Source organism: Arachis ipaensis, chromosome B1 (genome assembly GCF_059453495.1).
Source record: "Arachis ipaensis isolate K30076 ecotype BB chromosome B1, ASM5945349v1, whole genome shotgun sequence".
Classification (NCBI taxonomy): Eukaryota; Viridiplantae; Streptophyta; class Magnoliopsida; order Fabales; family Fabaceae; genus Arachis; species Arachis ipaensis.
This window is the reverse complement of record NC_142436.1, coordinates 132821550-132837301: the sequence shown is the minus strand read 5'-3', so window position 1 is coordinate 132837301 and position 15752 is coordinate 132821550. Positions and strand designations below refer to the sequence as shown.

General features: G+C 41.4%; 1 protein-coding gene across 1 annotated transcript; it reads left to right on the top strand.

The window, feature by feature from the left end:
* Positions 1 to 3427: 3427 nt before the first annotated feature.
* On the top strand, positions 3428 to 10940 carry LOC148578429 (uncharacterized). Its single transcript, XM_088501251.1, has 2 exons — positions 3428 to 4520; positions 10915 to 10940. The coding sequence occupies exons 1-2, from the start codon at positions 3428 to 3430 to the stop codon at positions 10938 to 10940; spliced, it is 1119 nt and encodes a 372-aa protein (XP_088357377.1).
* The last annotated feature ends 4812 nt before the right edge of the window (positions 10941 to 15752 follow it).

Here is a 15752-nt window from a genome sequence, read left to right as displayed (position 1 = left end):
CCCTTGGTTGATCTTCAAACCACCATAACTTTTGATCTAGAGCTCCGATTGCCGCTCCGTTTGCGGCCACGCGTTCACCGCGGAGAGCTCTACAAAACCCATACAATCAATCTTGAAGTAAGCCACGTTTTACTGTTCGAAATTCCAGCCCTTGATTTCGAGTTTCATGGGTGAAATGTTGAGATTTTGGGTTCTTTGATGTTATAGGACCCAACTCTCTTGAAGGAGAAGGTTAATCTTGTCTCCTTGGACCTTGGGTGTGGTAAGATTCTCAACCCTAGTGTAATTTGTTGATTCTATGATGTTTGGGTATTGAGATGTTGTGTATGGGTATGATGATTGTGGCTTAGGTTGTGTATATGTGAATATTGGAGCTTGATTGGTGATTTTGGAAAGCTTGAAAGGGGGTTTTGTGTGATAAAATCTGTTCTTGGAGGTGTTGATACCTTGAGAGCTTGTGGACAAGTGGTTTGGAAGTGCTCCGGTTGAGCTTGGGAAATCGGCTAAGGTATGGTTTCGGTTTCCCGTATCTAATATGTAATGTGGTAGGAAATACTTAGGCTAGAGGCCCTAAGATAGGCATTGGATTGTTGATGTGGTTGAATGGTTGAGATATATGATGTGTTCATATATGTGATTATGAATATTGATGCCTTGATTGTGTGGTATATGAGAAATGCATGTTGTGATATATGCTTGATGGATGATTGAGGTTGAATTGATGGGTGGTACCATGTTGATGGTGAGTATGATGTTGATCATGTATAATGATGGTTGATTGGAAATGGTATTATTGGAAATTGGGATGAGGAAGGATGTATGACATGATATTGTGTTTGTCCTTTAGCCATTTGATTGAGAAGTGTTAAAATGGTTGGATGTGGTTTTGGAAATTTTGGGTAAAATGTCAATGTGTGAGTTGAGGATGGCTTGATGTTGATTTTGGTACATTTTGATTGATTTCAAAGAAAATGGATGAAATTGGCATGTTTTGATTGATTTTGAAAAGAGTTGAAAGTGACTTGTTTTGAAAATGGCACTTTGTGGTTTTGAATGAAAACATGGTTTTTGGGCATACTTTGACGGGACATAACTTGGGCTACGGATCTCTGATTTGAGCCAAATCTGTTTAGAAATGAAATTGGATCCGGGATGTCCATGCCGTTCGAAGAACGGGTGAAAAACGATTTAAAATGAGGAAGTTATGTCCGTCGGAAGATTGGGGGTTGAATCTGTAAATTCTGCAGCTTTTAACTTAGAAAATTTTTAGCAGAATGACCCTCCGCGTGTAGGCGCACTTGGCGCATACGCGCCGTTCTTCCAGGAAACGCCATCCACGCGTGCGCGTGATGTGCGCGGGCGCGCCGAATGTGCTGCACCCAATGCCCAGCCATTTTCCAGAGAGTTGTGCCAGAGTTGTGCCAGTTTTGTGCCTGGGGCGCAAGAGTACCCACGCGTACGCGTGGCTGACGCATGCGCGTCGTTTGGCTAATTTTCAACCCGCGCGTTCGCGCGTATGACGCTTGCGCGTCGATGAGCTTTAAGGCCATCCGCGCGTGCGCGTGGAGTGCGCGTACGCGTGGACCTGTTTTCATCCCAAAGTTGATTTTTGAGTTTTAAAAGCCAAATTTCATACTTCTAAGCCTCCGATCTCACCACTTATGTCTTGAATCATTATGATATGCCTAGCATGAGGAAAAGGGCTAGTGAATGTGGTAACTTGCGAGTGAAGCAAGGGGAAAAATGAATGATCATTGATGATCAAAGATGATTATGTGAGATGCGGAGAATGGCGGTGGAAGTGCTTGTTGTGCCATGGGCCGAAGGGCCGTAATTGTTAATGAATTGGCTGGTTATGGATTTAACCGTGAGCCGGATGGCTAGATTATTGCCGTGTTACGGCGGAGCCATGTTTATGGCCAAGTATAAATGCATATATGCTGTTGATTGAATTGTGAATGTTTGCACTTCCACCATTGGAGATGAGGGTTTCCCTGGGTAGTAGCAATGGCTAGCCACCATGTGCTCCAGGTTGAGACTCGAAGCTCTGTTAACCCAATGTCGTAAGTGTGGCCGGGCACTGTGAAAGGCCCGGATGAGCTCGCCCCCATAAATATTCACCAGTGATGGTGATGGATAAATATTCACCAGTGAGGGTGATGGATATGGATCATGATTATGATCAAGTTTATGATGAGTATAACTCGAGTTGGGGATGCACGACAGAGGGACAGTCCAATGGTTAGCTACCAGGACTTGTCGGGTTGGCTCTATAACCGACAGATGATATCATCAGCCACTAGGGACAGGCATGCATCATAAGCATACTACATGAATTGTTTGAGATTGCCTATTTGACTGCATATTACTTGCTAATTGCCTAAATGCCTTAATTGTTCTTATTTGTATATCTCTTGTTTGATATAACTGTGGTTGCTATATTATACTCCTGCTGGTGGTTGGGAGGTCTGAAGGAATTGGAAAGGGAAGTATTAGTTAGACTGAAGGATCTTTAGTCAGTTGCCACTTACGGTTTAGCTTGTTTATAAGCTTTGATATTATTTGGAGGAAGTTCTAGGATTGCCTTCGGCTTTCCTCTATTATTATGTATTATATATGTGGAAGCTGTTACCGTACTGGGGACCTCTGGTTCTCACCCATGCGGATTTTGTGGTTTTCAGATGCAGGACGCGAGGCTTCTCGTTAAGGCATGCTGGAGACTTCTGGATTAGCGAAGATCCTTGTTCTCGGGACTCTATTTTGATTTATATATCTTTTTTAGATACTTTTATCTCCATTGAATAATACACTGTGATGACTCCTTCTAGAGGGGACTTTGGAGAATAGGTTTTATGTATTTGTGTCCCTTTGGGTTTCCTTTGGGGTTTTCCTTATTTTATTATTTGTATATATTATTATGCTCGGACCGGTCATCTTCGCAACCGAATTTTGAGTCTTGATATTCCTGTTTGTGACACTCCTTTGTATATATGATCTTGCGTTAGCTTATCCCTTGCTCGTTACGTTATCGATCGGAGTGTTGCGCGTTCGAGTTACGGTTTTTGTTTACCCCTTTTTCTGCAAAGGCTCCTAGTTATAATCAATTATTCATACTACTATACGTACTAAATTTTTGTTTTAGAGGTCGTAATACCTTGCCATCTCTGAATTATGACTTAAGCATAAGACTCTGTATGGTAGGGTGTTACATTATGGTATCAGAGCAGTTCGTTCCTGTAGAGCCTGAGGAATGGACTGACTATGCTTCTGTGCATTCTCTGTATGTGTGTCATGTGCTGTTAGTATATCTGCTTGATATAATTGGCATAAACGTTCATGAGCATGCATTTGGGACTTTGAAGCACTAAACTTCCGATATTGAGACTGATCAACTTAATATCGATTGTTTGGTGTGTATAGGAACCAGATGGCGCCTCATGGACGCGGTAGAGGTCGTGGGAGGAGTCGTAATAATGCTCGTGCGCTGGAGACTAACCCTAATGACCCGGTGAACTTTATGACTGCGTTGGAGAACATGGCTGCTGCTATGCAAGCCACTGCCGAGGCTCTTGGCCAACAGATGAACAACCGTGGTAATGACGGAGGTGGAGTTCAGGGCCCGATGACACTGGCAAACTTTTTGAAGGTTAATCCACCTAAGTTCAAGGGAACTACTAGCCCGACTGAGGCCGATACATGGTTTCAGGCTATAGAGCGAGCACTGCAAGCACAAGTGGTACCTGAAGGACAGCGTGTCGAGTTCGCTACTTATATGCTCACAGGTGAAGCGTCGCATTGGTGGCAAGGTATCCATCGTCTCCTGCAGCAGGGTGATGATTACATCACCTGGGATGTTTTCCAAGAGGAGTTCTATAAGAAGTACTTTCCGACTTCTGCTAGGACGGCCAAGGAGCTTGAATTGTTGCAGCTGAAGCAGGGTACTATGTCCGTATCTGAGTATACTGACAAGTTTGAGGAGCTGTTCAGATTCTCTCGTATGTGTCAAGGGACTCCGGTGGAATATGAGGAATGGAAGTGTGTTAAGTACGAAGGAGGACTCCGGAGCGATATTTTCAGTTCAGTGGGACCAATGGAGATTAGGACTTTCTCCGAGTTGGTGGACAAGTGTAGGGTCGCTGAAGAGTGCGTGAAGAGGGCAACCGTTGAGAAAGGAAGTCACAAAGGATCATTCCCACAGAACCGAGGGAAGAGCTTTGCACCTAGAGGTCCACCCTTTAAGAGGGGAGGTTCTTTTAGGAAGCCCAACAACAACTACTCCCAAGGGAAAAAGTTTGAGAAGCAGCCTCAAAATGATCAAGCTTGTACTAGGTGTGGGAGTCACCATCCGGGTGTACCATGCAAGGCCGGATGGGGTTTGTGCTACAATTGTGGAAAGGCGGGGCATAAAGCCGCAAGTTGTCCGGAGAAGCAAAAGCAATGTGCTGGGAAAGCACAACAGACTGGTCGGGTGTTCACCACCTCAGCTGTGGGTGCAGAAGGATCTGAGACTCTCATTCGAGGTAACTGTGAAATGGCTGGTCAAACTTTAAATGCTTTATTTGATTCGGGAGCATCGCATTCATTTATTGCATTTGAGAAAGCCCATGAGTTAGGATTGAAGATCGTAACCTTAGGTTATGACTTAAAAGTGTATAATGCTACCCATGAAGCCATGGTAACTAGGCTAGGATGCCCGAAAGTTTCGTTTAGGTTCAAGCAGCGTGATTTTGTCCATAATTTAATCTGCTTACCGATGATCGGTCTTTATCTTATCTTGGAATTGGACTGGTTATCTGAGAACCATGTCCTGCTCGATTGTTCTACAAAGTCGGTGTACTTTATGCCAGAGGATACAGAAGGGCCGGTTGTGGTGAATAATTATTACTTGAATTCGATGATGGTGAACTGTTCTGGAATCGAATGTCAGGGTATCCTGTTGTTAACCGCTGGTGTTTCGGGTGATGATCAAAGGTTGGATCAGATTCCGGTAGTGTGTGAGTTTTCGGAAGTGTTTCCCGATGATATTGAGGAATTTTCACCTAACCGAGAGGTCGAGTTTGCTATTGAGTTGGTGCCTGGGGCGGGACCAATCTCAAGTGCTCCTTATAGGATGTCACCGTTAGAGATGGCCGAGCTAAAGTCTCAGTTAGAGGAATTGTTGGGTAAGAACTTTATCCGACCAAGTGTTTCCCCGTGGGGTGCTCCAGTGTTACTGGTAAAGAAGAAAGATGGAAGTATGCGGCTCTGTGTGGATTACAAGCAGCTGAACAAGGTCACCATAAAGAATAAGTACCCATTGTCGAGGATTGATGATCTCATGGATCAGTTACAAGGAGCTGGGGTTTTCTCCAAGATCGATTTGCGATCCGGTTATCACCAGATAAGGGTGAGGGGCGAGGATATCCCTAAGACCGCTTTTAGGACTCGTTATGGTCATTACGAGTACACAGTGATGTCTTTTGGGTTGACGAACGCTCCTGCAGTGTTTATGGATTACATGAATAGAGTATTCCGTCCGTTTCTGGATAAATTCGTTGTTGTCTTCATTGACGACATACTGATTTACTCCAAGACTGAAGAAGAGCATGCGGAACACTTGCGGACCGTGTTGCAGATTTTAAAGGAGAAGAAACTCTATGCGAAACTGTCTAAGTGTGAGTTTTGGAAGAGTGAGGTAAAGTTTTTGGGTCACGTGGTGAGTAAGGAGGGAATAGCCGTAGATCCATCCAAGGTGGAAGCTGTGATGGATTGGAGGCAACCAACCACAGTGACTGAGATAAGGAGTTTTCTGGGTTTAGCTGGCTATTATCGAAGGTTCATCAAAGGCTTTTCGCAATTAGCCTTGCCGTTGACAAAATTAACCCGCAAAGACACTCCGTTTGTTTGGACTCCTGAGTGTGAAGAGAGCTTTCAGGCATTGAAGAAAAAGTTGACCACTGCACCTGTGTTAGTGTTACCTGAGCCGAACGAGCCTTTTGAGGTGTACTGTGATGCCTCACTAAAGGGTCTAGGATGCGTGCTGATGCAGCATCATAATGTGGTGGCGTATGCCTCACGGCAATTGAGACCTCATGAAGTTAGTTACCCTACGCACGATCTGGAACTCGCTGCGGTCGTGTTTGCCTTGAAGGTGTGGAGGCATTATCTCTATGGGGTTAAGTTCCAAGTCTTCTCCGATCATAAGAGCTTGAAATATCTCTTTGATCAGAAAGAGCTTAATATGAGGCAGAGAAGGTGGATGGAATTATTGAAGGACTACGACTTTGAGTTGAATTACCATCCAGGAAAGGCGAATGTAGTGGCGGATGCGTTAAGTCGGAAGTCGTTATATGCGTCTTGGATGATGCTTCAAGAGGAGAAGTTGCTCAAGGGATTCGAGAGTCTAAAAATTGGTGCTCGAGAAGTATCTGGAACCTTGTGTTTGAGCCGATTAGAAATCTCAAGTGACTTTAAGTCCGAACTCCTAAAGGCTCATGAAAATGATGAAGCGTTATGGAAGGTGTTACCGGCTATCGAGCAAGGAAAACAGTGGAGAGTGTCGGAAGAAAAAGATGGGTTATGGAGATTCAAGGGTAGGATCATTGTGCCGGATGTTGGTACTTTGAGGCAAGATATCTTAAAGGAGGCACACAAAAGCGGATTCTCCATTCACCCGGGAAGTACTAAGATGTACCATGATTTAAAGGCGATGTTTTGGTGGCCGGGTATGAAGAATGATGTGGCGGAATATGTTTCAAAGTGCTTAACTTGTCAAAAGGTAAAGATTGAACATCAAAGACCTTCCGGGATGTTGCAACCTTTAGAGATTCCGCAATGGAAGTGGGAAAGTATTGCAATGGACTTTGTGTCGGGATTGCCAAGGACTAGGACTGGTTTTGATGCTATCTGGGTGATCGTGGACCGACTGACGAAGTCAGCTCACTTTTTACCCGTTCGGATGACTTATACCCTTGAGGAGCTAGCACGGTTATACATAAAGGAAATTGTGAGACTTCATGGTGTACCTGCTACTATAATCTCTGATAGAGATCCTCGTTTTACTTCGAGATTCTGGGGTGCATTTCAGAAAGCTTTTGGAACCCGATTAAGCTTGAGTACAGCTTACCATCCTCAAACAGATGGTCAATCCGAGAGGACGATCCAAACACTAGAGGATATGTTGAGAGCTTGTGTTTTGGACCAACCGGCGAGTTGGGATCGGTATATGCCGTTAGTGGAGTTTGCATACAATAATAGTTACCATGCGAGCATCGGAATGGCTCCTTATGAGGCATTGTATGGGAGGAAATGTCAATCTCTGCTATGTTGGTATGAAGCTGGAGAAAAAGGCTTGTTGGGGCCGGAAATGATAGCTGAGACCACAGAACAAGTCAAGAAAATCCGAGATAGGATGCTTACGGCGCAGAGTCGCCAGAAGAGTTACGCCGATCAGAGGCGGAAGCCCTTGGAATTCGAGGCAGGAGATCATGTTTTCCTGAAGGTTACTCCGACCACAGGAGTAGGTAGGGCGATTAAAGCGAAGAAGTTGAATCCTCGATACATTGGTCCATTTCAGATCCTGGAGAGGATTGGACCGGTGGCGTATCGGGTGGCCCTACCACCTCATCTTTCGAACCTGCACGACGTATTTCACGTGTCGCAGCTTCGGAAGTACACCCCTGATGCTAGCCATGTGTTAGAACCCGAATCGGTTCAGTTAAGGGAAGATTTGACGCTTCCAGTGGCTCTAGTCAGAATTGATGATACTAGTATCAAACAATTGCGTGGAAAAGAGGTTTCATTAGTCAAAGTGGCTTGGAGTCGAGGCGGTGTTGAGGAACACACTTGGGAACTTGATTCGGAGATGCGAACGGATTATCCGCATTTATTCTCAAGTAATTGAATTTGAATTTTGTGGGCAAAATTCCCAATTAGGTGGGTAGAATGTAAGACCCGGTTAATTAACGGCTAATTAACCCATAAATGAGAATTTATTCTAGAAAAGCCAAAAATGTTATTTTTATGGCTAAATATGATAGAGGAGATTGAGACGAGAATTTCGGTACCAATTTTATAGAAATCGGACCAAGATTAGACCGAACGGGCTAAACCGGGCCAACCGGACCCAAAGTGGGCCCTTGGCCCAACTAAACTAAACCAAAACCCTAGTTTTCAGCATTCTCTCTCCTCACAACTCTCTCAAACACGCTGAAAATCAATATGGAGGGGGGAAGAACACTCTCTCAAGTTCTCTCCCTTGGTTGATCTTCAAACCACCATAACTTTTGATCTAGAGCTCCGATTGCCGCTCCGTTTGCGGCCACGCGTTCACCGCGGAGAGCTCTACAAAACCCATACAATCAATCTTGAAGTAAGCCACGTTTTACTGTTCGAAATTCCAGCCCTTGATTTCGAGTTTCATGGGTGAAATGTTGAGATTTTGGGTTCTTTGATGTTATAGGACCCAACTCTCTTGAAGGAGAAGGTTAATCTTGTCTCCTTGGACCTTGGGTGTGGTAAGATTCTCAACCCTAGTGTAATTTGTTGATTCTATGATGTTTGGGTATTGAGATGTTGTGTATGGGTATGATGATTGTGGCTTAGGTTGTGTATATGTGAATATTGGAGCTTGATTGGTGATTTTGGAAAGCTTGAAAGGGGGTTTTGTGTGATAAAATCTGTTCTTGGAGGTGTTGATACCTTGAGAGCTTGTGGACAAGTGGTTTGGAAGTGCTCCGGTTGAGCTTGGGAAATCGGCTAAGGTATGGTTTCGGTTTCCCGTATCTAATATGTAATGTGGTAGGAAATACTTAGGCTAGAGGCCCTAAGATAGGCATTGGATTGTTGATGTGGTTGAATGGTTGAGATATATGATGTGTTCATATATGTGATTATGAATATTGATGCCTTGATTGTGTGGTATATGAGAAATGCATGTTGTGATATATGCTTGATGGATGATTGAGGTTGAATTGATGGGTGGTACCATGTTGATGGTGAGTATGATGTTGATCATGTATAATGATGGTTGATTGGAAATGGTATTATTGGAAATTGGGATGAGGAAGGATGTATGACATGATATTGTGTTTGTCCTTTAGCCATTTGATTGAGAAGTGTTAAAATGGTTGGATGTGGTTTTGGAAATTTTGGGTAAAATGTCAATGTGTGAGTTGAGGATGGCTTGATGTTGATTTTGGTACATTTTGATTGATTTCAAAGAAAATGGATGAAATTGGCATGTTTTGATTGATTTTGAAAAGAGTTGAAAGTGACTTGTTTTGAAAATGGCACTTTGTGGTTTTGAATGAAAACATGGTTTTTGGGCATACTTTGACGGGACATAACTTGGGCTACGGATCTCTGATTTGAGCCAAATCTGTTTAGAAATGAAATTGGATCCGGGATGTCCATGCCGTTCGAAGAACGGGTGAAAAACGATTTAAAATGAGGAAGTTATGTCCGTCGGAAGATTGGGGGTTGAATCTGTAAATTCTGCAGCTTTTAACTTAGAAAATTTTTAGCAGAATGACCCTCCGCGCGTAGGCGCACTTGGCGCATACGCGCCGTTCTTCCAGGAAACGCCATCCACGCGTGCGCGTGATGTGCGCGGGCGCGCCGAATGTGCTGCACCCAATGCCCAGCCATTTTCCAGAGAGTTGTGCCAGAGTTGTGCCAGTTTTGTGCCTGGGGCGCAAGAGTACCCACGCGTACGCGTGGCTGACGCATGCGCGTCGTTTGGCTAATTTTCAACCCGCGCGTTCGCGCGTATGACGCTTGCGCGTCGATGAGCTTTAAGGCCATCCGCGCGTGCGCGTGGAGTGCGCGTACGCGTGGACCTGTTTTCATCCCAAAGTTGATTTTTGAGTTTTAAAAGCCAAATTTCATACTTCTAAGCCTCCGATCTCACCACTTATGTCTTGAATCATTATGATATGCCTAGCATGAGGAAAAGGGCTAGTGAATGTGGTAACTTGCGAGTGAAGCAAGGGGAAAAATGAATGATCATTGATGATCAAAGATGATTATGTGAGATGCGGAGAATGGCGGTGGAAGTGCTTGTTGTGCCATGGGCCGAAGGGCCGTAATTGTTAATGAATTGGCTGGTTATGGATTTAACCGTGAGCCGGATGGCTAGATTATTGCCGTGTTACGGCGGAGCCATGTTTATGGCCAAGTATAAATGCATATATGCTGTTGATTGAATTGTGAATGTTTGCACTTCCACCATTGGAGATGAGGGTTTCCCTGGGTAGTAGCAATGGCTAGCCACCATGTGCTCCAGGTTGAGACTCGAAGCTCTGTTAACCCAATGTCGTAAGTGTGGCCGGGCACTGTGAAAGGCCCGGATGAGCTCGCCCCCATAAATATTCACCAGTGATGGTGATGGATAAATATTCACCAGTGAGGGTGATGGATATGGATCATGATTATGATCAAGTTTATGATGAGTATAACTCGAGTTGGGGATGCACGACAGAGGGACAGTCCAATGGTTAGCTACCAGGACTTGTCGGGTTGGCTCTATAACCGACAGATGATATCATCAGCCACTAGGGACAGGCATGCATCATAAGCATACTACATGAATTGTTTGAGATTGCCTATTTGACTGCATATTACTTGCTAATTGCCTAAATGCCTTAATTGTTCTTATTTGTATATCTCTTGTTTGATATAACTGTGGTTGCTATATTATACTCCTGCTGGTGGTTGGGAGGTCTGAAGGAATTGGAAAGGGAAGTATTAGTTAGACTGAAGGATCTTTAGTCAGTTGCCACTTACGGTTTAGCTTGTTTATAAGCTTTGATATTATTTGGAGGAAGTTCTAGGATTGCCTTCGGCTTTCCTCTATTATTATGTATTATATATGTGGAAGCTGTTACCGTACTGGGGACCTCTGGTTCTCACCCATGCGGATTTTGTGGTTTTCAGATGCAGGACGCGAGGCTTCTCGTTAAGGCATGCTGGAGACTTCTGGATTAGCGAAGATCCTTGTTCTCGGGACTCTATTTTGATTTATATATCTTTTTTAGATACTTTTATCTCCATTGAATAATACACTGTGATGACTCCTTCTAGAGGGGACTTTGGAGAATAGGTTTTATGTATTTGTGTCCCTTTGGGTTTCCTTTGGGGTTTTCCTTATTTTATTATTTGTATATATTATTATGCTCGGACCGGTCATCTTCGCAACCGAATTTTGAGTCTTGATATTCCTGTTTGTGACACTCCTTTGTATATATGATCTTGCGTTAGCTTATCCCTTGCTCGTTACGTTATCGATCGGAGTGTTGCGCGTTCGAGTTACGGTTTTTGTTTACCCCTTTTTCTGCAAAGGCTCCTAGTTATAATCAATTATTCATACTACTATACGTACTAAATTTTTGTTTTAGAGGTCGTAATACCTTGCCATCTCTGAATTATGACTTAAGCATAAGACTCTGTATGGTAGGGTGTTACACCCAAGGCTTTACAGGATAATTAAAAAGATGGTGGGATAATTTTCTCAGTATCCAAGAAAAAGAATTAATTTTAAATAGCATTAAAACAGAAGATCAGTCACAATATGCTACATCCACATTAATTTATACCATTATTAAAAATTTTGTAGGAGATCCAAGTACTTTTAAAGATAGGATAGGAACCCAATTAATGAATTTAAGATGTCTGATGAGCGGATAATTTATACGCTTTTTGGCATTGTTTTTAGGTAGTTTTTAGCATGTTTTAGTTACTTTTTATTATATTTTTATTAGTTTTTATGCAAAAATCACATTTCTGGACTTTACTATGAGTTTGTGTGTTTTTCTATAATTTCAGGTATTTTCTGGCTGAAATTGAGGGACCTGAGCAAAAGTCTGATTCAGAGGCTGAGAAAGGACTGCAGATGCTATTGGATTCTGACCCTCCTGTATTCGAAGTGGATTTTCTGGAGCTATAGAAGCCTAATTGGCGCGCTCTCAATTGCTTTGGAAAGTAGACATCTTGGGCTTTCCAGCAATGTATAATAGTCCATACTTTGCCCGAGATTTAATGGCCCAAACTTGCGTTTACACGCCAGCCAGAGACCCTTTTCCGGCGTAAAACGCCGGAACTGGCACCAGAACTGGAGTTAAACGCCCAAACTGGCATCCAAGCTGGTATTTAACTCTAGAAAAGGCCTATGCACGTGTAAAGTTCAATGCTCAGCCGAAGCACACACCAAGTGGACTCCGGAAGTGGATTTCTGCACTATCTGTACTTAGTTACTTATTTTCTGTAATCCTTAGTAACTAGTTTAGTATAAATACTAGTCTTTTCTATTGTATTCATACCTTTAGAATCTTATGCCATTTTTCACATTTGGAGGCTGGCCACACGGCAATGCCAAGACATTTTTCTCTTATGTATTTTCTACGGTGGAGTTTCTACACCTCATAGATTAAGGTGCGGAGCTCTGCTGTTCTTCATGAATTAATGCAAGTACTATTATTTCTCTTTCAATTCATGCTTACTTCTTCTCCAAGATATACTCTCGTACTTAACTCAGTTAAGTCAGAATGAAAAGGTGACCCGTGACAATCACCCACTATCTTCGTTACTGGCTTAGCCAAGATCCGCGTGCCTGACAACCACAAGCGGTCTACACGATGTTTAACGTAGTCATTGGACGACAGCCGGAGTATAGTCTCTTGGGTCTCTGATCCACGGATTTGACTTGCCTCTCCTGACAACAGAGCATTCGAATCCGTGAGATTAGAACCTTCGTGGTAGAGGCTAGAGCCAATTGGCAGCATTCCTGAGATCCGGAAAGTCTAAACCTTGTCTGTGGTATTCCGAGTAGGATCTGGGACGGGATGACTGTGACGAGCTTCAAACTCACGAATGTTGGGCGCAGTGACAGTGTGCAAAAGGATAGAGAGATCCTATTCGGACACAAGTGAGAACTGACAGATGATTAGCCGTGCGGTAGCTGTGCCTGGTATTTTTCATCCGAGACGAGAGATCCGACGGTTGATTAGCCGTACAGAAACCGTACCTGGACCATTTTCACTGAGAGGACGGACGGTAACCATTGACAACGGTGATCCACCAACATACAGCTTGCCATGGAAGGGAGTACGCATGATTGGATGAAGACGATAGGAAAGCAGAGGTTCTGAAGCAACAAAGCATCTCCAAACGTTTATCTGAAATTTCCACCAATGAATTACATAAGTATATTTATTTTAATTTACGTTTTATTTATCTTTCAATTATCAAAACTCATAACCAATTGAATCCGCCTGACTAAGATTTACAGGATGACCATAGCTTGCTTCAAGCCGGCAATCTCCGTGGGATCGATCCTTACTCGCGTAAGGTTTTATTACTTGGACGACCTAGTGCACTTACTGGTTAGTTGTACCGGAGTTGTGAAAAGTGTGATCACAATTCCGTGCACCAAGTTTTTGGTGCCGTTGCCGGGGATTGTTCGAGTTTGGACAACTGACGGTTCATCTTGTTACTTAGATTGGGTAATTTTATTATATGTTTAAGCTTTTTATTTTTATTTTCGAAAAAAAATTTGTATTTCTTATTTGAGTCTTGTGTCAAATTTTAAGTTTTGTGTCAACTGCATTTTTTAATTTAATTTTCTTAAAATTTTTGAAAATTCATGCATTATGTTCTTCATGATCTTCAAGTTGTTCTTGATGATTTTTTTTGTTTGATCTTTACATTTTTTTATTTTGTGTCTTTTCTTGTTTTTCATATGCATTTTCAAATTGTTAGTGTCCCTAGTACAAAAGTTCTTAAGTTTGGTGTCTTGCATGTCTTTCTTTTCTTAAAAATTTTCAAAAATATGCTCTTGATGTTCATCATGATCTTCAAAGTGTTCTTGGTGTTCATCTTGACATTCAAAGTGTTCTTGCATGCATTATTTGTTTTGATTTTAAATTTTTGTGTTTTGTTTCATTTTGTTGTTTTTCTCTCTCCTTATTAAAAATTCAAAAGTCAAAAAAATATCTTTTCCTTATTCTTCTCATAATTTTCGAAATTTTGAGTTGACTTGGTCAATAATTTTTAAAATTTAGTTGTTTCTTGTTAGTCAAGTCAAAATTTTAATTTAAAAACTTTATCTTTTCAAATCTTTTTCAAAATCAATTCTTTTTCATTTTTTTATGATTTTCGAATTTCATTCTTAAATTTTTTCAAAATCTTTTTCATTTTTCTTTTAATGTTTTCGAAAATTTTAAAACTAATTTTTCAAAATCTTTTTCTTAATTTTATTTCATATTTTCGAAAATCCTTGCTAACAATTAATGTTTTGATTCAAAAATTTCAATTTTGTTACTTTCTTGTTAGGAAAGGTTCAATCTTTAAATTCTAGAATCATATCTTTTAGTTTCTTGTTAGTCAAGTCATCAACTTTAATTTTAAAAATCAAATATTTTTAATTTTTTTTCAATTATTTTTCAAAATAAATTTCAATCATATCTTTTTAAAATTTTAATTTCAAAATCTTTTTCTAATTTCTTATCTTTTCAAAATTTATTTTCAAATCTTTTTCAACTAACTACTTGACTTGTTTGTTTTAATTTTAAAAAAGTTTACTATTTCTTATCTTTTTCAAAACCACCTAACTACTTTTTCACTTCTAATTTTCGAAAATCACTAACCACTTTTTCAAAAATCTTTTTAATTAACTAATTGTTTTAGTTTTTAATTTTCTTGTATTTCTTTTTCAAATTTTCGAAACTAACTTAATTAATTAAATAAAATAAAAATATTTTTCTTTTCCCTCTTCTTAAAATTCGAATACTCTCTCTCTCATCTCTTTCTATTTATTTTATTTATTTACTAACATTTCTCTTCTACTCATCTAATAATTCGAACCCTCTCCCTCTCTCTGTGTTCGAATTCTTCTTATTCTCTCTCTACCTCATTCTTCTATTCTTCTTTTCCTCTGACACATAAAGAAATCTTTATACTGTGATATAGAGGATTCCTCTTCTCTCTTTGTTCTCTTCTTTTTCATATGAGCAGGAACAGGGATAAAGACATTCTTGTTGAAGCTAATCCTGAACCTGAAAGGACTCTGAAGAGGAAGCTAAAGCACAACACTCTGGAGAGGACCTTACAGAAAATTTCGAAAAAGAAGCAGACATGGCAGCCGAACCCAACAACAATGGTGGAGATGTAAGGAAGATGCTTGGTGACTTTACTGCACCAACTTCCAACTTCTATGGAAGAAGCATCTCAATTCCTGCAATTGGAGCAAACAACTTTGAGCTTAAGCCTCAATTAGTTTCTCTAATGCAGCAGAATTGCAAGTTTCATGGACTTCCATTGGAAGATCCTCATCAGTTCTTAGCTGAATTCTTGCAAATCTGTGACACTGTTAAGACCAATGGGGTTGATCCCGAGGTCTACAGACTTATGCTTTTCCCCTTTGCTGTACGAGACAGAGCTAGGATATGGTTGGACTCACAACCTAGAGAAAGCTTGAACTCTTGGGAAAAGTTGGTCAATACTTTTTTGGCCAAATTCTTTCCACTTCAAAAGATGAGCAAGCTTAGAGTGGAAGTCCAAACTTTCAGACAAAAGGAAGGTGAATCCCTCTATGAAGCTTGGAAAAGATACAAGCAATTGATCAGAAGGTGTCCTTCTGACATGCTTTCAGAATGGAGCATCTTATGTATATTCTATGATGGTCTGTCTGAATTGTCCAAGATGTCATTGGACCACTCTGCTGGTGGATCTCTTCATCTGAAGAAAATACCTGTAGAAGCCCAGGAACTCATTGAAAT

Excerpts from the sequence above, each read along its gene's own strand:
- LOC148578429 (XM_088501251.1), top strand. The coding sequence starts at position 3,428 with ATGGCGCCTCATGGACGCGGTAGAGGTCGTGGGAGGAGTCGTAATAAT. Across the intron at positions 4,521-10,914 it reads ATCTGAGACTCTCATTCGAG|ATGCAGGACGCGAGGCTTCT; the intron begins GTAACTGTGAAA and ends TGTGGTTTTCAG.